This window comes from Diprion similis, chromosome 13 (genome assembly GCF_021155765.1).
Source record: "Diprion similis isolate iyDipSimi1 chromosome 13, iyDipSimi1.1, whole genome shotgun sequence".
Taxonomy (NCBI): Eukaryota; Metazoa; Arthropoda; class Insecta; order Hymenoptera; family Diprionidae; genus Diprion; species Diprion similis.
In genome coordinates this window covers 11491261-11518166 of record NC_060117.1, presented here as the reverse complement: position 1 = coordinate 11518166, position 26906 = coordinate 11491261, and the positions used below count along the sequence as shown (strand labels likewise).

General features: G+C 40.1%; 1 protein-coding gene across 1 annotated transcript in view; it reads left to right on the top strand.

Annotated features, from left to right (window-relative positions):
- The first annotated feature begins 4392 nt into the window (after nt 1–4392).
- The window catches only part of LOC124413782 (peroxidase), a 67401-nt gene continuing 44887 nt past the window's right edge, over nt 4393–26906 (top strand). The window contains exons 1-2 of the mRNA XM_046894553.1: nt 4393–4584; nt 19662–20580. Coding sequence (XP_046750509.1) covers nt 4454–4584; nt 19662–20580 — 1050 coding nt within the window. The 5' untranslated portion in view covers nt 4393–4453. The remainder of the gene's footprint in view (nt 4585–19661; nt 20581–26906) is intronic.

The window sequence follows — 26906 nt, the reverse complement described above, 5'->3', positions numbered from 1 at the left end:
TTTACTTCACACGGCTTTCCAATATTGAAGATCTCACATTATATTCATCCGCAGCTTTTCTGTTTGATAATCGTGCCGATATCACATCATCTATAGCTAATCGCATCGAATCTTCGTCTACTTCTTTGCTCCTCGTCTCCTTTTTTTTATATTTTCACACCATGGTGCTGTATAAAATGAATACATATACTATATGTTACATGGCAATAATAGTTGCACATTCGTTCGTGTACGAATGTGCCCCTCCTATTGCTGCCCGAATGTATCCCCGTAAGGCATATACAAAAAAACATAAATTAGTGTTTGATATGAAATGAAATGAGAAATATTAGTTATTAAACACTATCCTGAGAATAATTACTACATGTATATTGTTAGGGTAATCATTTTCTTAGAAATAACGGAAAAAATGTTCATCAAACGACCGTAAACTTCGATATAATGATTACTTATCAACCGTGAAAACAGTTTGCTACCTGTCAGTTCGCTCACAGTGGCGTGACTGGCGGACGGCGAGGAAACAACATGGCAACCACTACAGCTAAACGCACGCGTAAGGATCTGTTCGTAAACCGCTTTGTTTAGGTTTAATAGTACTCTATGTATGTGCCTCATGTACAGTAATGTTCATCGATGCATGCACTGTGGCTAACTTTATTTTTTCAACTTTTGTTTCTTTTCTACTGGTATTTTATGTGCCTATGGCCGGTGAAACAGTGCACAGGAGATATGGGAGAAACCATGACGACAGCCTCTCGGCGCTGTCATCCATATAACCTCTAAGATCGCGAGGGCACGAATAACCTCTTTCACAAAGTGCATAAGCCGTCATTTTAAGTATAAATATTTAATTTTATCATATTTGTATATTCGTCGAGTCTTAAATTGACGGCTTATGCACTTTGTGAAAGAGGTTATTCGTGCCCTCGTGATCTCAGAGGTTATATGGATGACAGCGCTGAGAGGCTGTCGTCGTGGTTTCTCCCATTTCTCCTGTGCAACTGTTTCACCGGCCATAGGCACATAAAATACCAGTAGAAAAGAAACAAAAGTTGAAAAAATAAAGTTAGCCACAGTGCATGCATCGATGAACATTACTGTACGAATGGTCCAAATCCTCCCCTACTGCAAATGGTGAAAACGCATAGAACTTTTTGTTACTCCAAGTGATTGTGAAAGCGTCTATTGTGAAGGCATCCGGGTCCCGTTCCCAGGCACAATATGTTTTACATTTTGCATTGACCGCGACGCGAACAAATCTATCAAAGGAGTACCAAAGGATTTGATTATGCTCTGAAACGCATAGTCTGCCAATGGCCATTCTGTATCGACATTTTGCAAGCTAGATTGGGCGTCGGTCTCTTCATTTTCCCTAGACGGGATGTGTGCTGCATGAATCCAGAGCTTTCGAGTTTCAAACCAGTCACACATTTTTTGTGCGATTCTTTGTAAGTGTGGGAATTTAGTACCTCCCATTCTATAAATATATGCCTTCGCCGTAAAATTGTCAACTCTGAGTAGTATTTTGCAGTTTTCTTGGTCTGCCGCAAAGCATTTTAGGCCTGGGAATACAGCCATTAGTTTCAATGAGTTTATATGCAAGGATTGCTGTTCTCTTTTCCAGAGTCCATGAGTTTTTCCATCGCAAAACACCCTCCAACCGGATAAGGAAGCATTAGAAAAAATTTCCTTGGTATAGGTTGCTATTCTGGCTGGTCATGAAGCTGTTGGCAATTGTTGATACCACCATGATAAATCCTCACGAATGTACCCTGGAAGGATAATTTTTTACTCAAAATTATTATTGGTATGTGTAAGGGCTTCGGTCTTTGCTCTTCCTCGTGATTTAAAATGAAGCCATATTCTACGGCTGGACACGCGGCTATAAGGGAACCTATCAGCTGAGCGTATTCCCGAATTGAGCAAACAAATTGTTTATTGAAGTGGACGATCTGTCTTAATAAAGATTTACGCCTTTTAACGGTTAGTTCTAGTGCAAAATTATCAGAGTCAACAATAAATCCTAGGTATTTGCATCGAATACTAGGTTCGAAGTTACTTTTTTCCTCGTTGATGATAAGGCCTAAGTATACCACAAGTTCTTTTGTTGTTTGACAAAGGGGAGGCATCTGAACTCATAAAGTTTTCCATTAAAGAAGAAACGTAGGTATATTCTGTGTGGTTAGTAAGTAGGGATTAAAAAGTAAATATCTTTCAAATCAATCGAGCCCATGTATGAATTTTTCCCAATTAATTTATTTACTCAAAATGTTCTGGACTTAGAGATTCATTAAGTTGTTTCAAATTGATTATAAATCTATGAGATCCATCTGGCTTTGGGGTACGGAAGAAGGAGAATATAAATTGATTTCCTGTTGGCAGGGCTCGATGGCACCTATATCGAAAAGTCTGTTCATCTCTTTCTGTACTGCTATAATCTCGCTGTGAGATCAGTTATACATGGGGGGGGGGGGGGGGGGGGGTTTACCTGATAAACTTGTCGTGTAAAGGGTAATTCGCATCCTTAGATACAATGTAGGATAAATTTATCCGAAGTTATCGTGGTCAATTATATAAAAAAATGTTTCAGCCTACCTGTTGTATAGATTACCTCTGAGTTCACATCTATTTGTGATTTTAAGTTTTTTGATTCTAGTAGTAAAATCGGTTTTGAATCTGCTTTGCTGGAGTTGCCTGCTTCGGATGGAATTACGACAATTTTGGGAAGTACTTTTTCTGGTAGCCCGCCTTTGTCGTCGCCCTTACTGTTCATGGGCCTTGCCAGTTTAAATTGTTCAAGCTAGAAGTCTTCTTTTTAACCGAAACTTGTGTTTCAATTTCCAGTCCAATTTTTTTGATTGATTTTGCCTCTCTAATCTTGTCCCCCAATTTCTCACCAAACAAGAAGCCATCTGTTTCAATTTTATGTAAGACCGAGGCGATTGGCTTATACAAGCTAGGTGTAATGCAGGCTTTACGGGACTTTGTTTATAGTGTACCTCTGTCAATAGCTAGGAGGCTTCCGACAGATGTTCTAGCATCTTCTTAGGGTCTGTATTCTCCTTTTGCATCATAAGGGATTTAATAACGAAGGCTAATGCCGAGAGGAGAGAATCGATAAGATTTTGGGTAATAGACATGTACTTGTCTCGCTTTAGTGAGCTTTCGGAGAGGGAAACTGCCATCTCAGGGTTGAGCTTCGGTGCTTCCAAAAGACATTCTCCTTTACGAGGATATTTTGTCAACAGATTGTTTTTAACCTCCTTTTGCTGTCCAATTTTAAGCCAGTTGTTCCAGCGTAAAGCAATGTGTGTTGACAATAATAAATTGTTTTGCTTTGTTTCCGGGCTTTAATCGATTATTTGATTAACGTCCTCCTCTAGAGAGGGTATAGACCTCTCCGGTATGTCTGGCGTAGAACCTGCGTCTTGAGCAGAACTAGGAGTATCTTGTATGATTGGCTGGATAACTGGTGACGCTGATTCCAAGGCAACGGAGGTGTTGTTTTTATGAAGATCGAGGCTCGTTGAAGGAAGTATTTGCGTTGGAACACGTCCCATTGATGCTGGTGGTTCTATAGAAAAGTAAAACAAACGACAATGTATAAGTCTTTTTTTTATGTTCGTTTGTTAGTTTTTTTTTTATTATTTACTTAGGTTGTATATCAAGTACATCACTTCGGCCCTGTCTTACCTCCTGGCAAAGAATATAGACGTACATGGAAGCACAGGTCTTATGGGCTCGCTGAAGCCAGCTCTTGGGGTGATCTGAGCGAGCTTATCACCCCAACCGCCGGGAGCGTTCGGGGTGTTTCGTGACCGTGTGCATGCACCATGCACTACTAAATAGCGCTGCTCACACGTACGAGCGAGTGGCGACGTCAAGTGTTCATCTGTGGAACTAAATTGTTGGCTTCATCGTTAACACGGGACCTGTGCTTCCATGTACGTCTATATTCTTTGCTCCCGGGTAAGCTTCACCGTGATAAAGATCGATCATTGCCTTATTTCTCGAATGAGGTCGACCGTCGGATATGTAGGTTAGTGTGTCATGTCTCGCATGAGCTCAACCCCTACCTCCCAACTTTTAAAGTCAGATTTTCACCAGTATCCATGTGAAATGAATTGCTTACCTTTTCATCCCGTTTGAACTGGAGAATCTGAATAATTCTTTATTTTTATGACTAAAAAAAAAAAACAAACAAAAGACCGGAGGACCGCGCCGCCTACGCACGCGCGTCAATATTTCAAATTTAAAACTCTTAAATCGTGACTTTAGTAGGTACAAGTAGTGTCACTAGATCTGTAATTTCGAAGGCGAGCCTTGAAGTATAATTGAGCATGGGCATTTGGAACCGACGTAAAGTAATATAGTACCAACATTTTTTTGCAGCCTCTTCATTGTTTCTGAACCGATGAAACCTGAAGAGTATTGAAAATAACCAAAACTTCAAATGGTCATCACGGAAAGGACGCCGTTAACTCGGCCCACAGACTCGCCTAGCTATGCCGAATTCTCCAACATTCTACGAACAAGAACTTCTAGAGTTCGGAATTTCCAGTGCTGCGTCTGTGCCATGTTACTGTGAGTATATAACATTCAATTTGTTGAAATGTTGATGGTTAATTTGGTTCGACTATTTTCATTACATATGCGTGCCGTGCAATGATCCACATAATGGGACGGAGATAAAGCTGTATGAAATGCAAGCACTAATGTGTTTACTATAAAATAGTAAATATTATGCAATTCTGTATTTTCATTCCGAGAATGGCAATGGTTTTCTCGATTGTATTCAAACAGAGCTCATCTTTTAGTACATGACGTGTGTTTGTCAGCATGAGGTTGTAATCACTAGAAACGTTGTTCTATAAGTGCCAAAGCAAGTATGTTTGCTTGAGTAATCGGACTGAAAATGATCACAAAACATGTAAAAAACCGATGCTTGGGCCGGGTCCCGCCGACCATCTTCAGGCTGCAAAGATAACGAAATTTTTTTTTTAACATTCGTTTCTTGAACTATGACAAAGTATTGATAATGACATTGTCTAGTAGATTCCAATGTACACGACCAAATATAAACTATCAATTTATCGAAGGCAGCATATTCTCAGAGGGTTAGGTTGCATAATACTATGATAGCTTATGACTTTTACGAAATATTATCAAATAATATATAAGTACATGTTAGAAAAAGCATCCAAAAGGTTTTGGAAAAGAATCTAAGTTATAAGCGAACGATCTTACAAGATTACTTACAAATATGTGACGACCTTTTTGGCTTACAATTAGATGTTACTTGAACGCTATGATGGAAGGAAGTGACAAGAGGATTGATTGCGATCTATTACCAATATCGATTCACAACGATAGTCAAATATCGAAGGTAAAACTAACCAAAGTGTTATTAGGCGTGAAATTTAAATTACAATATATCAAAACACAAATGACTCAGATTTTGTATGTCAGTTCGTCTATTAACAGTGTTGGTATTTCTAATAATGTGATGAGATGAGTGAAAGGATAATTAGTGGTATTCAAACTTTCAAATGAAATATCAATATCTTCTTGTTTGAGAATTTTCTTGGTATCAGGAGATAAACCTTGTATATAAGCGATTGAGCAGATAATTTTTTCGTCATTATTATTCATATCTTCTTACTCAATTGTGTTTTAGAGTTTGTGGATTTTGCCTTTCTTTATATTCCATATGAATTCAAAAGGATAACCATTGTTTAATAAGCTTTCATCAACTAATTTCGAATTTTTCGATCTAGATTGTGGATGTGAGATTTGGAGACAACAATCGTGTTAAGCCATGACAGTTTTTTTTTTTTTTATGTCTTTTGCATTTTGATTAATAACCCAAGTGTCCAGAAAACTGATTTTGTTATTATTTTCAAGTTCACGGGTAAATTGTAGTCTATGACAGAAATTGTTGAATTTATGTAGCAAACATTGTACATGATTTTTATGAACACATGTAACGATATCATCACTGTACCGAAAGAAAAAGGGTAGTTTGAAAGGTAACTGCTCAATTACTTTTTGTTTTAGCTGTTCAAGTACAATCTTTGCTACGACTGGACTAATGGGAGAGCCCGTAGCTACTCCATAAATTTGTTTGTAATATTGGTCTTCGTAGGCAAAATAACATGATTCTAAACATAGTTTTAGAGTATCCATAAATTCTTTTTTGTTAACATTGATGTGTGGTTTAATGAGTGACCATTTCACCCAGGATTGAAGTTTTACGCGTTTGTAAAAAAATTGAATTGTTTGACCTTTATTCGACGAATTTGCATTCTACAATCTGACCAACCTTCAACCTAATTACCATCAGTTTTTTCTCTCTTTTGGTATGTTATTATACTATGCGGGAAGACTTTGGGTGATTTTTGACAATTTTTTTAACCGGACCTCTTGAATGCGCATTAATTCGAACGTTTATTCAATTTTTTTTGTCGGTTCATCTCGGGAACTGTTCGCCATAGGATAGAAAACTGAAGATACAAACTTTGGAAAATTGAACCAACTCTCTAATAGAAGATAGTTCAGAATTCTTACAGCTCATTCCAGTCACCTTTTATAAGTATGAACACTACAATTGAAAAACGAGAAATGCCGTTTCATGTGTGTGAGGCGGGCGCATAACTGCCGTTTTCATGCGCATGTGTAATCGATCGGACATATAAGTTTGCACCAGTTTTACTGTTCAACCGAACGCAAAGTTGTATATTCGCCGGCTCCTCAATTGCGCATGAAAATGGCAATTTCTTGCGTCAGCTTCACATGCACAAAGGGCGAATTTTCAAGAAGACAAGGGTGAAGATATCGTTTATAAGACGGAAAAAAATCTGATTTCACTTGTGTGATCACCAGCTTCAGCAAACCCACATTAGTGTTCGCCTTCTTTTACTCTTATTGTTAGTTAGTATTGTACTATGTTATCACACCAGCTTGGAAAGTTTGATTTCCAAAGTGAGGGGAACGTGCATAACGTGTTTCATTACCAAACAGTGCAGGAAAACAACGTTGAGGCATCCGTACGAACACTTTTATTTTAAGCAAAAGTCATGTTTGGTGAAAGCGCACTTCCAAAGATATTAATTTTGAACACTATTATTGATCATAACGGTGTTATGTGATGGATTTTAGTTGTCTATTATTAATTAACGAAAAACCCTAATTCCCATAATGATTCAACGCTAGTACAAAGGCAAAATTTCTGAACACGATTTACCTGTGATGAACAGGAAGGTTTTCCTCACTTGATTGAGTTTTTTGAAATAAAAGTTTCACTTACCTTTAGTTGATGTGAATTGTTTCGGGCTGTGTGGGCGGCTCTGTGTGTCCAGCGGGTACTGGATAAGGAATAAATTGCGGAATTGTCTCTATCTTTTCTAAAAGCACGCCATTTAAAAATTGTGTTACACTATTTATGCACGATTGCTCTGGCGGCGGCAACTGAGTTATTGTCTCAGGCTGAGAAAATGATATGTTTTCTATTAATTGTTTACTAGCACTTCGGAATAGATCGTTATTCTGCACACTTTTTAGCTGTTCCAATTTGATAAACTTATGGTGAAGGTAATTAATTTGGTTAACTCACGATATAGGTTACGCACAATGATTAGGTTTATTCAATTTAAGTTAAAATGAAATTATGATGGTTGATTATTATAATGAAAATGATACTATTCAAATAGAATGAGAAGCACGGAATTTTTTTCACAGTTATTAGGATAATTTACTTGTCTTGATTCTAAGTGATTTTATGAACTACTCTGATTAAAGGTTTTCGGAGAACTGCTCTCGTTAAAGCATTTTTGTAGACTCTCGATTTCTGCCTCCTGCAACGCTCTCCTCAGTTCATTATTCAGCGTGCAGTTTCCTAACGTGTTTCGTTATTGGTTCCTTCCATTTTTATGGGAAGAGGACCAATGTGAAAGATCTACGTATGTTTTAATAATATTTTGGGTCTCCTTATTCGCCCTGCACTACCCCTGCTCTCTGGGTCCAGTATAGTGGGTTAGTTACTCCCACTCTAGCCTTTCCCATGAGTGCGGGTAAGAATTTGCATCATATATACGAAGATAACCTCTTCTAGCCTTCGGTCGTCATTTGCCATAACAGACACCACTTGAAAAGGTTTTATTACGCTGCACGTGCACTGCCATCTTCGACGCATCTAGTTTATCTTGACGAACTGTTGCTTGATGCTTAACAGTTCGGTTTGGGTTCTGACAAAACAAATAGCTAAAACCATAAAAGGCATTATAAAAATTCTTTGACCATTGGTCTGTGATATTGAGAGTTCTCTGGTGTGGTCCTTCTGGTACGCACGTGCACGTAAGTCTGTTTGGGTTCAGACGGTCGTTAATATTATTCAACTATCAGGTTAGCATAGACAAGAATAAATGTTTCCCAAAATGGTTAGAAGATAAAAGAAAGAACCGTATGCATGAAATGCATACGAAAATTCCAAGTAAAATATAAGACTCACTCAAAACGAAATTATAATGGTTATGAGTATCTAAGAAGAATATATCAATCCATGGAATTGAATAGGTAATGCTGAATGAAGCTAACATTCAGGGGCGTTAGGCATCGAGGATGTGACAGCGGGGCTTGTCCACGTAAAAGTAAAAGTCTTGAGAGTCGCTTTTGAGAGAACTACTCGCCACTGGACACGCTTCTGAGAGTAATTCGCAGGCAGTCAAACTCATCGATGATAGACTCGTGTGAGCTTGCTCTCAGCTGGGTAAGTTCAAATCCGAATCAAAAACATCTGAAATGTAAAAATAGCCGCCAAGTACCACAGTTACATTATAATGAAAAACTTATCGTCAATCTTTGCCGTGAAATCAGGAAAAATGCCAAGCACGACCTCCCCGCACGTACACGTCGTGAAGTCGGACCTCGCTTTTCGTGTAGTGATATCGAAACATCATTCCAAGAGCTACGTACTTGGCGGGCACATTAAAATTCTGCACTTTGCTGTCAATATATTTGTTTTTTACCTCGATAATTAAACAGAGAAAAGTATCTATGTGTCGACTATTTTTTTTCATTAAGTATCTCGAGGTTTGAGCAACGACGGTAGCGATACTGCACACCTCATGTAATTGGTGACATCTTTTCTTTAAAGAAATGTTTCTGCGTATTTAGTAGGATATAAGTCAAATTACTGATAATATGACTTTTGTTATTTAAACTCCTGGTCCGTGGGTGTTTGGAACTGGTTGTTGTGTATCGGGAAAGGTAAAATCGCTGCGTGCGAGTGCACGTACGCGCTTGCGTGCGTCCGTTCTAGCACGTCCGCACTAGCACGCAGCGATTTTCCCATTTTCAAGTAACAGGTACATATTATTCGTTGATACTATGTCGCGAATTTGATAGTGAGAAACATTGATGATCGCCTCTGTAATTATATTTGTATATGTGCGATCAAAGTTTTTTTTTCCAGATAGCGACGTATTATTCTTGATAGTGTGAGCACGAAACTTTGAGAAAACAATACGGGAGTCAAATTTTATCTGATCCATAGTATGTAGTGACACTGCAGGTTAAAAGCTAGTACTTATTATTATCTCCAGAGCGGCAATATTAAAAGGTATATTTGCTGTGCATGAGCATAATAAATATTACACAACAGTTTCCAGTCAGTTCTAGAACTAGCTAGATACGGCTTACACTAAGCAGCTACGAAGGATTTTTAATTTCTCTAATTAAAATAGAGTTATGCTAGATTGTGTTACTTCAATATTTCATTCTCAACATACGAATAAGCCCAAAAAAATTAATTTAAGGTGTTCGCGTGAACAGTCATTATAATACAGAAAACATTGTATTATTACTATGAACATAACTCTGATCGTTATTACAATTATTCGATTCAGCGCTTACAGAATTATCATCGCTTGTACAATATCAGTGAAGTCACAAAGGCACAAGAAAAGAGTACCGGTAGGACAGAAAAAATGTGCCCGCCAAGTACGTAGCTCTTGGAATGATGTTTTGATATCACTACACAAAAAGCGAGGTCCGACTTTACGACGCGTACGTGCGGGGAGGTCGTGCTTGGCATTTTTCCTGATTTCACGGCAAAGATTGACGATAAGTTTTTTATTATAATGTAACTATGGTACTTGGCGGCTATTTTTACATTTCCGATGTTTTCGAATCGGATTTCACTACTTTTTGCAAGTCTCTAACAGCAACAATGATGTATCTTTTAACCAATCATATGTGATAAACACAATCCTTCCACCGGTTAAGACATAAAACATCTAGTCAGAAAACCATGGAGCGGACGACCCAGATGCGTCAGACCGCGGTGCACAGGACCTAGACGCCGAAAGCCACGGAGCGGACGACCCGGGTGCGTCAGACCGTGGCGCACAGGACCTCGACGCCGAAAACCATGGAGCGGACGACCCGGGTGTGTCAGACCGCGGTGCACAGGATCTTAATTGATTTGAACTTAATGCGTGTAGCCGTTCTTCACTTATTGAGGTCCCAAGACTAGGGGCGGACAAGAAGAAGAAGAAGATTTTTCACTTTACATCAACTTTGGAAGTTAATAACTTTGAAACTGGCGGACTTATGTCAATCAAATTTATAGAGCAAGGTCAGATGGACAAGATCTTTTGGTCCTGTGAGTTTTGTTGGAAATCATTCACACATTCCGGAGATATCACACCCTGATTTTGGGCTTTGGTTGGTCCAGGTAAATGATTCTCGGCTAGCGCTCGCCGCCTACAGGTACTTGGCGGCGATTCGCTGCCGCGAATCTTGATCGTTGACTGGGAGGAGGTAGGTTTTGTTTTGACATTCGCCGTGAAAAAGGTATTGTTTCGTCTTCGTTTTAAAAACGGTGATGTATCACGAGTGATCTTTTTCACAATTTAAAGTCGGCAACATACGCGGGAATTATAAACTACCAGTTTAATCACATGAAAAAATCGCTTTGAAATAACTATTTATTTATATTTTGTGTAATAATTAAACGCTCATTTTTCGACTAATTCATACGATGCTGTGATGCATTTGGAGTGGGATTAGAGATTGACTCTTAACGTACACTCAAAAAGTAGTATTTATTATAATTCACTTGATACAACAATAGGCATTCACTTATAATAACTGTTCAACTGCACACGCGGTATGCCGGTACGCCTGGCTCGATACGCACTCCTGCTCCTTACCCCTGCCACTCTCACACACACATCCTCACATTCGGCCCAGCATTCGACATATACCATAGATGGAATCATTGAAATGTTCATATGATATCATATACGCTTTAGGATTTGATCTATAGTATATATTGTAACGACCAGCTGGTCAGCACACGCATGCTGCCAGCAGAGCCATATGAGGGCCCGGATACGGAGATAGCTAACTAAAGCCGACGAAACTCGAAGACACCAAAGAGTGAGACCGTCAAGGAGGGACCAAAACGGGCGACGTGACCTCTACGACGACAGCGGACCAGCTTTATCTAACGGTTTACAGCGGAAACGCTACTCTTGACCGGTCCGATTCGGTATAAATACAGGTGCCTCACCGGCACTCGTCACTCAATCGGAGCAAAGCGCTCACTAGCATCATTGTTGTAAAATGGCAGTCTCATCTCGAGCCTAGTCTCAAATTCAGAGTCATTTTGTCAGATTTTGGCATAGCGCTTCTTTGAACTTTCGAATTATAGGAAGATAGTCAATTTTAGCAGAGCCCAAAATTCAACAAAGTTATAGTCAAATGTAATAGAACTTTCGCATAGCACTTAAGTGAAATACCTCAGCGGCAGTACCTATAAATACTTGCAGATTTTTAGTTTGTTAATTTCTTGTTTTGTAATACTTTGTATTTAATTATTTTGACTGTTGATTAAATTGAGTCTTTGATTTATTCATTCATTTTTTGATTTCATAGAACATTAAAATTCATGATTAGATATATCAGGGGTTCTGTTTCTTTAACCGCCAACGCTACGACTTCAATTGTCGTCTTGCAGTGTCGATCACGATAGCTCTAGATCGGGAAAACTTTGAGAGGGAACGACTCTGGCTGAACACCCGAGTCTAGGAACGATATTTGGGATCCCAAATCTGGCAGGCCGCCACGGCCTAAAAATATGATGTTCTATTATTACGTGAATTGCATGATAATATTACACTTAGATTACATGTTGATGTTGCACGGTGAACAGTACTTTAATTGAAATTTTCGATAAGGCAAATCCTCCTATAAATCTGGTCTGCCACGCACATGCGCCAGTTTTCACTCAGGCAGACCAAAATATTTGTATTCCATACGATAAGAACTTTTAAATAAAAAAAAAACAACCGGATGTTCGATGACGTAGGTGAGATATTGAAAATGCACCTCTTTAGGGTGGTCTGCTGAGCACTTCAGCCAGGGTGAAGCAAGGCAGACCAAAACCGTTTCAAATAATTGATATTTATCTATATTGTGTATGAATTTCAGCTGGATGTTTTTAATGTAGGTGACATACCAATTTTTGCCAAATAAATGACCTCAATTGAGTATGACTCGCCAAGTTATGCTTAGGTAGATCAACGGTTCAATATTCATTGGTATATATCCTTTTAAATAAACTATGAACGAACCGGATGCTTTATGACGTAGACTTTTCGACAGTAGGCTCCCGGACTATAAAAAGTCTGAATCTCTTTTACTAACGACTGCCCTGAGCACTGCCACGTTTAACAACAGCACCTGAATAGTCGATTCAGATTGTACAACACACATGAGTGTGCGCAAGGGCTGGTACATTGATCATTCTAATAAAGACTCTAAAGAACTAACACTGCCCAATAATCAAAAATTGATAAATAATGGTGTAGGTGAGGTGAAAATTAACCTGAAATGTAACGTTCAAAAGACAATATCAGATATGATATATATACCTGAAATCACCGCGATTTTTTTATCTTCAGCAAAATGACTGAAAAAGACGTGATAGTTGTAGTTGATTCAAATAATTGTCGTATGCATCATAAGACTGATTACCAGGTTAAAAAAAACTGTAAGGTTTTGAGGTCCAACGTCAGCAAATCATTTCGAAAAGGTGAGGCTAAACGAGGGAAATAAGAATTGAAACCGATACATTCGGATATATGCGGACCCATGCCTATGGAGTCATGGAGTGGCAAGCGGTATTTACTCACTTTTACAGACGATTTCTCTAGAAAAAGTTTTGATTACTTGCTTAAGTAAAAAGCAGAGACTTTGAGTGCGTTTATTGAGTTTGAGAATCTTGTAGAAAACCAAACAAATTCAAAAATTAAGAGATTGAGGACTGACAATGGGCGTGAATATTGTAACGGAGCTTTTGACAGATTGTTGAAGGAACATGGTATTGTACATGAGACGACTGTACTTTATAATTCCAAGCGAAATGGAGTTGCAGTGGGATTGAACAGTACGGTGATGGAGAAAACCAGATCGATGCTGAAGAACTCTGGATTGGAAAGACGCTACTGGGGAGAAGTTGTGACGACAGCCATATACTTCAAGAATCGAAGACTATCGCAGTTAGCGATGCCACACCTGAAGAAATCTGGACGAACTCCAAAGTCAACGTGAGTAATTTACCAGTATTTGGATGCAAAGTCCTTGCATACATACCGGATCAATGCCGGAAGAAGTTTGATAGCAAATCTCAGAAGTGTATAATAATTGGGCATTGCGAAAATACTAAGGTGTACAGACTCGCAGACATTACAAAACCTGGAAGAGTAATCAAGCACGAAGTGCAATTTTTATTGAAGACCCATCAAACAAGGACTATGTTAATCCTATCAAAGAAATTTAAAACAGTAACCAAATCATAAACGAATGGTGAATGAGATTACAGCACTTATAGTTCAAGAAGAACTTGTTGAAGACGAAGACGATGACTAAAGATAATAGAACTGACGAAGAAGATCAACATTCAAAGGAAGGATCGGAGCCAAAAAGCTGGTCTGATGAAAATGAACGTTTAGTCGATACTTCGGAGAGCATGGTCACTGCAGAAGAAGATGAAGAAGAAGACAGACCCGTAATAGAGGTACGAGAGGAACCTGATATACCTAAGAGATTTACTGATGAGAGACCTACTAGTGAACGGCGTGCTCCGATACGATATGGTGACTATGACATGTCATACGTATCATTAATTCTTAGTGAGTTGGGGGAGGAGCGTCAAACTTTTCAGGAAGCTATTTCGTGTACGAATGCAAATTTTTGGAAAGATGCAATGAATAGAGAATATGATTCGTTACTAAGTAATAATGTTTTGAGGTTGGTAGATGGGCCAGAGAAACAAAATGTTAATAAGTGTAAGTGGGTGTACAAGACTAAGAAGCATACATCTGGTGATTTTGAACGATATAAAGCTCGTCTGGTGGCTTGTGGATATAATCAAAAATATGGGATTGACTTTCATAAGACTTTTGCACCCGTGGTAAGACATTCAACGGTACGACTACTTTTTGCAATTGGTAATCACGTTACTATGGAAATGGAATATTTAGATGTGACGACGGCACTTTTAAATAGGGATCTTAATGAACAAATTTTTATGGAACAACCATCTGGGTTAAATGATAAAAATCTTAATAAAGTTTGTTTGTTTATAAAATAATAGATATTGAAAAAATCTTGTAATCGTTCTCCTGGCTAGAAAAGCAAACTTTATTACGACATTTAAATTTTTTTTGGTCGACTATTGATAAACATATCGAGACTTCATACCCTTACTCTGAAGATAAAATTCATGTTGACTTGTGTTATCTATTATTTGTAAGGTATGTATAGGGCGGTACACTTCAATTCACCTAGCCCCCATACCGCAACATTTTTGATTTACTACGTGATTTTTTCTGTTGTTTTCTTTGCTCTGAAACATTTTTCTGGATTTCTACAGATTTTTAGGACCAACCCTTTCTGAATGATGATCTTTTTGCAGCCGAAAATAAGAACAATTTTTTAAAATGTGATAAAATTCACAAAAATTGTATGACTAACGTAGAACAATCCCCCCACTCGCGCGAATGTGAAATACATTTTTCTTGTATTTTTTTCACCCAATCAGAACTTTTTTTTTGTTTCGTGAAAACACCAAGTTCACGATCTTTATCCATCCAAAGACGTACCAATATCATTTTCGAACTGTAAGAATAGAGAAAACCGTTGCAGGATGGTAATTTGCGAATTTACTCTTACTAGGGTTGTTGTTTGGAGAGATCGCTAAAAGATGTGGATTATCGACGTAGGATCCGCGAATTAGTGATGAGGTACAATAGCGAATGTAAAAGAATGATGTTGATGATAATTGATAGATCAAGTTGATAATAACCAAGGTACTTTATTGCGATGATTCGCGATACGGACCGTATCGCTAGAGGAGGGTACAAAGACTGATGGTTTACCGAGTCGAGAGAACAAACATAAATAATGAACGTACATGGATTTTGCGACGGTAGATAATACATAAGATACAGCTGATCTGGGTGAGGCGCGACACGGGCAGGCGGTTAGATTTGAGGTAGAGACGGACAGGTGAACATTGCAGGCGAGTGTAAGGTTATTGTCGGGACGATTTTAAATGGCGAATGAAATAAGACGAAAATGAGCGCGATACAATACTTTCAAACGATTTGATACTTTGTCGAAACAGTGGTGATACGTCGAATTTACCCCCACCTAGCCCCCCCCCCCCCATACACGTGATGATTTAGAAGCATCATATCCACGGTGTGATCCAGAAGCAACATTGTCACGATGAGTCAGGTTAATAGCAGCATCACTTCCTGGTGGTAATGATTTACACGCTGGGTTCTCATCCTTGTACCACCAGTCCGACGTGGTTCACTCCTCCTTCGTGTGGGCTAGTCACCCCACTGCAGCCCTTCGGTAGGCCGTGGGTTTACAGACAGCACGGCCCTGCTTTGTAGTAGGCGGAATAATAGATATTAAGGTTGGTTCAGCTCTAGGCTGATAAGCACCGCGACGGGAGGCTTCTTTGTATTTTTTATGCACAGCCCTGTACGCAATCCAGGTAGTCATCCATCTGGAGTTGCGTTAGAGGGACCCATTCAATTTCAGTTGACGATAGAGACTATTGACCTCTGCCTTGCGATATTCAGTACCCTCGAAGCGATGTTCTTGAAGACCGTTCTCGTAGTGCGTTACAAAAGATAGAAAACAGACAAGAATTAGTTTAATAAATAAATCTCACTTAGAAGTTAATGAGTCGTTCTTTTTGTAGTATTGGCCTCAGACGTGTTTTCGTTACTTTTAAGTGACATTCCGAAAAAAGGAGTGCGATATTTAAACCATGTGACGAGGTACAAAATACCACCTCAGAACCTATAGCTCTAAATTTAAAGTCCACGAATCTCAAACGCAAAAAAGGGCTAAGAAGCCCCATTCTTTATGAAATTCTGAACAAAAATACTCTGATTCTTATTTGATGCAGAAATAAAAAAATGGCAGGGATTCTGAGAAATTGGAATAGTAAATTCGTAGACTTCATACCATGTAAATGAAATTGTATTGAAGTGTTTTCGTTCAGAATTGTGTATAGAATGGGTTGTTGCGTTTGCGATACGTGGGCGATATTTGAAGATATCTACGTCAATTCCCGAAGATATCAGGGCACCCCCTTAAGATTGTTCGGACAGTACCCCATAAGTCATGATAGAATATACCTTTTTTTGATTGTAATAAGAAATATGAACATGTGAATGAATGACTTAAATTTGAATGTTACCTAATGTTACGTGGAGGTGAGGCGTAAAATAGCGGTTATAGATGTAGATTAGAAATAATCAATGTTTGCTCCCATGTAACTATATAAATTAAATATTAAAACTAAAAAAAGACCTAACTTGCGATATGCCGGTAATATGTGAGCACGTTGTTGCTGAGTGCTATACAGGGCCTCGCGAGAGTTGTTCAACAGATGGAAACCAATTTATGCTAATAATGAAAATGGGAAGGGTCGTCTTTCAAAATAAATGATTATATGATTGATTCAACTGGTAAAAAGTAACACATATTCTTTACGTGATTTGGATTATTAATATGAATGACAACAAATGAAGATACAAAGAATCAAATCAAAAATTATAATAATAAGGTGCGTGAATTTAGACAATGGTAACGTCGACGAGAGAATTTGGTCTCAAATACAGAGAAGCTGTAGAACTAGTCAAATTCAATCGTTTACGCCTTTCAGTCATTTTGCGTATTAATAATATTAAATGGTATAGTTGATAAGTACCAAGAATATCTATGCTGAACGATTATTAAGTCTAGCTGGTCGTTTATAATTATATAGTATCTCTCTTTTTAGGTGTTTCGTGATTTATCCGAATGTTAACAGTTAACTATAGTTTACAAAGGTTGCACAATTGGGGTCCGAAGTACAGAAGCAGAACGAACCTCTGAATACGCTAGGGTATGGTCTGGAGCTAGTACACCAATTCTATTTGTTCGAATTTATAGAAGACTTGTCCTGGTCGATTCAATAATGAATATTCTAGGAAAACAATATGTTCGCTTAAAAATGGCAACAGAAATTTGCCAATTTGATATTTTATTAGTTGATTCAGGTGAAAACAAGTATTTAAGAACTCGCCACACATTCTTGTGATTTGGATGAATTTAAATTATGATCGTCGAACACTGAAGAAAACTGTCCAAATGTTTATTGTCCAAAATGTTGTAATGTTCACTCGTTTGATCCATATAATAATGGAATGTTTGTTTAAGTAAAGACTGATAACGAGATTATTATTAATGTGAATGTGATATTTTTCATGGATATGAAGGTCAATATCAAAAAGGCAACTGTTAGGTTTACGTTTCGACCCAAGTGAGGGCCCTCCTCAGAACGACATTTATTGACAAGACATCTGTCATAGAAAAGAACAAAACAACATTGTACATTTGTTCAGCATAAAAATAAAAAAAATTAAAAATTGGAAAAAAATTTAAAAAAAAAAGGAAAAACCAGGTGATAACGGATAAGTTTAACCTCGTATTTACCTGGAGAACTTAAGAGTCTCACGCGCGACCAAAAGCGATGATGAACATTATTGACACAACATCTGTCATAGAAAAAAGAACAAACCAGGTAATTGTACAAGTTGTTAAGGTTGAGATAAAAAAGAGAATATGAAATTATAACCACCGAAGGGTACAGAATAAGCTAGACCTAGTATTCACCTGGAGAAAACCGAAACTCAAAACTTGGCCAGGAGAAGACGAAACATTACTTAGTTTACAACAAAATTATTTTAACATTTGCATGGCACTAAAAGACCATACAACGGCGGTAAAGCAATCCTCAGCTCCCAAGCGTACATCTCAAACGTTAATTAATGGTCAAACTAAACCAAACGGTAATTATCACAGCAGGGGACGTGTTTACAGTTGAACGTGTGAACAAGAAGGAATGATTAGTGCGCAAACCAATATTACACAGACTAGAAGAGAAGAAGTAAAAGTAAAGTAGAGTGTTCAGTCGGTAATTAAAGCTATTGATTACGTATCTACAGAGTATAGATCGAGCTAAGGTGTTCAACATCTTGTCTTCGATTTACTGAGTTTGGATGTCCGACAATATTACACATTTCAAGCAACAATCTTTTATAATACGACGGCTCTACATCAAGAAGGCTTGCACTGATCATTAACACTGACGTCAGAAAACAACAACCATCGATTATTATGAATATTGTAGTAGATTGGCTTGTGAATTTCCATTATTTATTTTTAACGTGAATACTTAAAACTACCTGATTCGGTAGAATCAGGGCAAAACTTGACTTTGATTCGAAATAAGAACTAGAAAATATTAGAATCAGAAAAGTATAGAAAAGAAAATGAAGCTGGGTGATAGTGAGTCCCTTACAATTTATAAAGTAAATAGTAATGCTCGAGTTTAACGAAGGGCGTGAGACTTCAGGCCGGTCACAATTAAGATTTTCCAGTCACTACTACTGCTCGGAAGGGCTAAATTGGGTTTACGTCCACGCACCTCGCGACTTGACAGACGAAAGGCATGGCTTCTTGGGCCTGACGGTCGAAGAGCCTTCAGTTGCAACATGTTACAACGGTAATGAGCCAATGAGGTGCAAAGGCAACCCACTGGTGCCCGAATACACTTTAGAAGCCCATAACATGGCAACTAAACGTAGAAAAAGAAAAAAAAATTGAGTGATTACATTCATACCTTCTAAAAATACAATTATGCCGAATGCGAACGTATTTCAGAATCTTATATTTTTTCGCTATCCGCTTCATGTGAAATGCCCCATTTATGTAATGTAAAAACGCGTGCATCGTCACGTTCCATAAAACATAAAGCGACACCATAAAAAAAGAATTGAACCCCAACGCAATGAGACAATGTATCATTTGGGGTGCGAAATGAAGAGGACGAAGGTTCAAGGCGTGGTAATATTTTATTCTCATTTCGTAATAAAACATGTTCATCTTAAGTGACCAGCAACAAAATTAACCCGGTTCACAAGAATGATGAACTTGAAACTTTTTTTCATCGCGCTAAAAGTGAAAAATATCCAGCTTAGACATATAGTTCTGAACTTTTTAATAATTCGATTTTCTTCTAATTCCAGGGCTTTGTGCATGATGGCACTAGTAGTAACTGTCAGCTATTCAGTGAATCACACCACCGAGGACAGGAACATTACATCCTCAACCTTGGATTCAGTTAACTTATTACAAGCTACGTGGAATGTCGCGGGGGTAAAGCTTGAAGATACCAATATAACAGCATTAACTGACAGTGAGTGGCAAAGTGGAATTTCAGCGGGTCACGAAGCGATCAAAGAGCGTGTGACAGCCGATGCCGGAGCAACACCTTTGATTAATCCATCGCCAAATTTCAGACATCAATTTGCTGTCAGTACCAGTGTATTTGCTGGCCAACTTGCTCTAGCTGGTCTTGCTGAAATAGCTGCAACACGAGTCATTGAGAGAGGCCGCCTTTTGCTTGGAGAAAAGTCATCGATCGGAGCATATTTCGATAGTGGTTGGGCATCGGATGGGGGGTGCAAGGAATTTCGAAATTTCACCTGCCTGAAAAGCAAGTATCGGACCTTTGATGGGATCTGCAACCACAAACGACAATGGGGTTCTGCTTTCTCGCCGTTCAAAAGGTCTTTACCACCGGACTATGGTGACGGGCTTAGTTCACCCAGGGAAGGAAAATCGGGCAAGAGCTTACCATCCAGTCGTGAAGTCAGTCTCCGTGTTCATTCACCATCTCCAAGTTCGAATCCATCGTTTACTGTTATGCTAGCTGTATTTGGGCAATTCTTTGATCACGATATTACGGCAACTGCTATAAGTCAAGGAACTAACGGCAGTTCCATAGCATGCTGTCCTCCTGCCACTGGCCATCCAGAGTGCTTTCCTGTCCGCGTCGGCCCAGGTGATCCGGTCTATGATGCCACTAAAAGTACCTGCATGGAGTTTGTCAGATCAGCTCCAGCTCCTCAATGCAGAATTGGCCCACGCCAACAGCTTAATCAGGTCAGTCTAAGTTTATGTATAGATAATGCAGACAAGGTAAGGTAGGAGAATATCATTTCTGTAGCTGCTCAAACCTCAATGCACCTTTTTCGACGAGCATCCAAGGGTACAAGGTAAACGCAGCAGTTTGATAGTATAACCTTATCCACTGTGACAAATGTATTGGACGCTCAATGCTGTAACTTGGTTGCTAAATGCGAGCTTCATTTCGCCTGTGAGGAACTTTTGAAGTCAGTCCTAACCGATCGATGGTCAGATTTATCATTTTCATTTCGGGTGCTAATTATATATCGGATGCTTGATCGAAGGGTGACGTGGAGGACCCATAATAACGGAGCAGAGTGTGAGTTTATTCGATAATGGCTACAATGTGAGGAGTTCACGCTCATAAGAATCAGAAACACAAGAAAAGAAACGGTTCTGGTCTAGTTCCGGGGCGCGCCACTGCCATCACCTCGGATCCAGTCATCACTGCGCCGACATATACCGGGACCATCTCTAGAAACTGAACAGGAACTGCGCATGCGCCAAATAATTCAATTTCATTGGTCAGCGAAAGTGCCCCGCGGAGTAATTTTCGTCAGCTAACCAAGGCGACCAACGTACACGAAATGTGACAAGGCTCTGAATTTCTCGCGCGTAAAGTAGCGTATTGAGGTTATGTTAATATTTATTCCTACTTATCGTGAATTTTCTAAGAAAAGTGTCATTCAGCAATACCGTAGTTGATATTAGAAGATATTTAATCGACACAATAAAGGCGTCAATGGAGAAACAAATATCAAAAGCTACAGAAATTGGATCAGTTATTTATTGAAAGAAGAAATCTGAAATTAAATGTGGAACGTCATCAACGAGTGGGAGTCTAGGCAAACTGGGGCAGGTAAGTAAAAATATTGTTTATTTTAAACAGATTCTTTATTTACATGAAATTAAAAATGAATGGATTGTTGAAACCCAGTAGAAGGTTGCTCCAGAGTAGATTTGTTACAGTGCAGTGCTCCGGACGCCAGTAATCAGTGCCGATGAACATGAAATATTAAAATAAAATCAGTAACAAGGAATAAAAGAAATAGTGTATCTTGAAACACAAAGCTTAGGAGTACAAAAAGTAGCAATTCGTTTTTCTGTCGCAATTTATTGAAAATTAGTGGTATCCAAAACAATTAGAAGCTCTTGTCTGATAATAATATCTTTGAATATTTTCAGGTGGGAAACAAACATCATCGAAGCGAGACTAAAGTTGTCAGGCGTCGAAGCGTGTGAGTAAATTTCTGATACTATGATATTTGCATATTACAATATTTTCACCTATAATCAATGATAAAAATCGTTTGTTCTGACAGACTTAAAGTTTCAAGTTTGGATAATAGGATGAAAATCATACCTTACCTGATGGTCAAAACGTTTTGGTGGCTACGACCCTAGTTTCTCGATTGGTGCCATCGTTCCAACCATCGAACCTGGTTGTTCCGTTGTTCCATTAGACAACAGGTATCCGAAGGAATTTCTTCTGGTCATCGCCACCTTCTGAACATCAGTCGTGGCAAAATTAAAGAGCACGACACGCTACAGATCATGGTGTTTGAATATTCCATCATTTTAGATCTATCGAGCCAATAGTAATAAGTTTGTTATTCAAGAATTGCTGCTAACTAATTTTACAGAGCAATCATTCCGTGCACCATTGTAATCCAAGCAGTATTATTGGCCTGAATTATTTTTCAAATTTTATTTTCGGCAGTTTTGATATTTTATTTTTCACTCTCTTGGTATTCAATTCAGATGAATAGTGTTTCAAGTGTTAAATCAGATTCCAAGGATGAATTTTGATGTGTGAACTGAACCAATCTCAATCTAAAAATGTTGGATAACTTGTGACGTTGCACCCCGCGTGCACGTCACAATAAGCCCCAAACCCGCGGAGCGGGGCCGAACAATGCCGAACCGGCCCGGGCGCACCCGAAGACGCGCCGGGCCGGCCGGAGAAGGCACTCTTGTGCCAGCCGCGTACGCCGCCGGACGCCTAGACGACCCAGCCACGATACAAAAAGGTCAGCTGATCTAACTCCATTTCAACGTACATCAACCACGCTCCGCACCGCCACCGCCAATCACCGCCTCCAACCACTGCATCTCCTTCCGATCCCCTCACACACGCCCCCCCCCCTCCCCCTACACACCACACACTCACACGCACTCACCCTTTTCACTCACACGATCATTAGTAATAATTCATTAGTTTTTAAGGATTTAGATTTAAGAAGGACGCTAATCGGCTGGGGCGTGACCAGCCGCCACGCGGGACCGACCAATTTGTTGATTAGTTATTAAGATCCGTCAAATATCAAATACACGCTACACTTTATTTTCCACAACGCCGGCACGTGAATTCACTCTTCTCCGTCTCTCGTCTCCCTCCTCTTTCCCCCCAAATAAGTGCGAGATTCACCTCTCGTCACAAATTGGCGCCCAACGTAAATCACCCACATTAAGTCCCAAAAATCGAGACGAGAAACGATACAATACACAAATTAATCAGTCTAACAAACTAGAAGCACGACGAGAATATTCGAGACATTTGAAAAGGATCGGTTAAAATCACACATATACACTAACACACAGAACCAAAACAAAACAATGTCAAACAGAAGACACAGCATGCCGCACGGCTCGGCACCCGACGACACAGACACACACACCTGGGCGCGAAACCAAAACTGTACGATACACGGCGACGCGCGCGAAACCCACAACACAGGCGAGATGACACACACACAACACCCATTTTATCAGCGTATGCAAGTTCACGAACCATTTCGAGACGACGGAAACACAATGAATCACGAAATAAGTTTAATGGATGCACCGATAAACGAACCAATTAGCGAATCACTACACAGTACACAGATACAACCGAGACGAATCAAACCAGTTGACCTTACACAAACACTAAGAATTACACCGTTACACGAACACAGACACAGGGCCACTCACTCCCAAAACAGACTAACACAACCAGTGATAGGCGCGGATACATTTATAGGCACGAATAACCGTAACTTAGAAGGAATTCGAAATCTGATAGACTTCGACGAACCACGGGTAGACGACACACAAACGACACACCACACACATAACCAACCAATAAACACATACCGCACGAACACAAATAACACGCAACAGTCAACAATACCCATACGAACCATCCAAACATGGAAAATATCATATGCGGGACGAACAAACGAAAACGTATACGAATTTATTGAAAATCTGAGGGAATTACAGACAGGGTACGACATGACGGACAGACAGCTACTAGACAATTTAACCCCAGTTCTAGACGGAGACGCGAAAAATTGGTACCGCCTAAACCGCGGAAAATGGCAAACACGGACGCACTTCGAGGTTGACCTACTATACACATTCCAAGACCCGCAATACAGACACAGACTAGAACACAAAATAAGAAACTACGTGCAGGGACAATTCCAAAAAATCACACCATATCTCATCGCAATAAGAACACTATTTACACAACTCATACCCCCATACCCAGTACACAAACAGCTAGACATGGCATACCAGAACATGCGAATAGAATACAAAATGTACATAAAACCATACGACTTCGCGAATTTCGACCAATTAGAAAACATGGCAAAAATGTGGGAATCAAACGTAGAGTGGGAAAACACAAGACAACAAACAATCAGGTCGCAAACACCCAACTTTCTCGAACAAAACCACACGGAACCACAACAAAACACAAATGCATTTTCACCACGAGCTCTAACACACACACAAACATTTACACGCCCGGCATTATTACCCACACCAAACATATCACCAGCTATAACCTACAACTCGCCAGCAACCCATCAAACACAAAACAGACCACCATACCAACAAATCCAATCACAGACGAACACAAACACAAACACAGCAGCAAACAGATGCTTTGACTGCAACCAAATAGGACATTTCAGACGAGAATGCCCACACACACGGAACCAGGGAAACGAGTGAGGGAACACCTAAACAGGGTGGAGGTAGCTCCCGTAAACAACAACACTTACACACCCGACTACAAAACACACACACTACACAAAAACACACACAATCATCAGAGAAGCGATCATCAGAAAGTGAGAATCACCCCCCACATGGCATACCGATCAGACAAACACACACAACAGACACCACCCATACCACTGCTACAGACACCAGGGCAGCCACCACATCCCCACAGATACGGGCCAGACGGCACAGATAATACACACACATCATCTCTCACCACCACCACAAGACCCACGCTACTAGCAACCACAACCACATACGCGCAAGAACTCACAAGCAAACCTACACACACCACACAAACAACAAAAACAACAACAGAACACACACAAAAAACCAATCCCAGTGGCGCGGCCACTTGCAGCAAATGCGGCGGACTGGTCCGCAAAGAAAAATTACACGCACACGAGAACGCATGCAAGCACACAGACACCACCACGAAACGCAACACAAACACATCACACAACCCAAGTACACGCATACGAACACCATCACCGACACAAAGGCTCAGAGACCGGGTAGAAAAGGCGCTGGAAGAAACGGAAAGACACGACACGTGGGTGAAACAAACACGAACACACAACCCAACACCTACACAGCAAACACAAAAACCGACGTACGACGTAGCCATGACTATTTACACACCACACTAGCAAACACCAACGAACTATGGCAAGAGTACGATTTCCGGGGCGACACGATTTGACGACTGATTCTCGTGTATTTTGACGAAAAAAATCGAAAATCAAGAATAAAATTTTTCGATATCTCGCTTAGTTTTCGAGATATCGATATATATCGATTATTTTTTGTTGTTGAAATATCTCGATAAATATGGAAATTTCGAAAAAATGATGAGAAACACTTTTTGTAGGAAATTAAATTTCCTATAAGAAAGGTCTTATGCAAATTTTTCATAAATGCATATTTTGTTTAAAAAAAAAAACATGTGTGTGATCGACGGCGGGCGAGTGTTCGGTCAGCAAACCCTTCCTAACCTCTCGGCCGCCGTAGAATCCGGAAGCCGAACTTATTCCAACCTTCCGGGTGCCGCGACCACCTTCCGCGTTGTTCGTACCCCCGTGTGTGTTGTGGTTTCGGGGAGCCGAACCCTTCCTAACCTTTCGGCCGCCGTAGAATCCGGAAGCCGAACTTATTCCAACCTTCCGGGTGCCGCGACCACCTTCCGCGTTGTTCGTACCCCCGTGTGTGTTGTGGTTTCGGGGAGCCGAACCCTTCCTAACCTTTCGGCCGCCGTAGAATCCGGAAGCCGAACTTATTCCAACCTTCCGGGTGCCGCGACCACCTTTTGCGTTGTTCGTCCCCTTGTGTGTGTTGTGGTTTCGGGGAGCCGAACCCTTCCTAACCTTTCGGCCGCCGTAGAATCCGGAAGCCGAACTTATTCCAACCTTCCGGGTGCCGCGACCACCTTTTGCGTTGTTCGTACCCTTGTGTGTGTTGTGGTTTCGGGGAGCCGAACCCTTCCTAACCTTTCGGCCGCCGTAGAATCCGGAAGCCGAACTTATTCCAACCTTCCGGGTGCCGCGACCACCTTTTGCGTTGTTCGTACCCTTGTGTGTGTTGTGGTTTCGGGGAGCCGAACCCTTCCTAACCGGCTATATATATATATTGAGAATGATCTGGTTGTGTGTTAACCATGGTTAGCTGATCGGAATAACACGCACTTTTTTTTTTTTACAAAATATGTAGTTATCAAAAATTTGCATAGGACCTTTTTTATAGGAAATTTAATTTCCTACAAAAAGTGTTTCTTATCATTTTTTCGAAATTTCCATATTTATCGAGATATTTCAAAAAAAAAAAAATCGATATATATCGATATCTCGAAAACTAAGCGAGATATCGAAAAATTTTATTCTTGATTTTCGATTTTTTTCGTCAAAATACACGAGAATCAGTCGTCAAATCGTGTCGCCCCGGAAATCGTACTCTCCCCACAATAAGCCCCAAACCCGCGGAGCGGGGCCGAACAATGCCGAACCGGCCCGGGCGCACCCGAAGACGCGCCGGGCCGGCCGGAGAAGGCACTCTTGTGCCAGCCACGTACGCCGCCGGACGCCTAGACGACCCAGCCACGATACAAAAAGGTCAGCTGATCTAACTCCATTTCAACGTACATCAACCACGCTCCGCACCGCCACCGCCAATCACCGCCTCCAACCACTGCATCTCCCTCCGATCCCCTCACACACGCCCCCCCCCCCCCCCTCCCCCTACACACCCACACA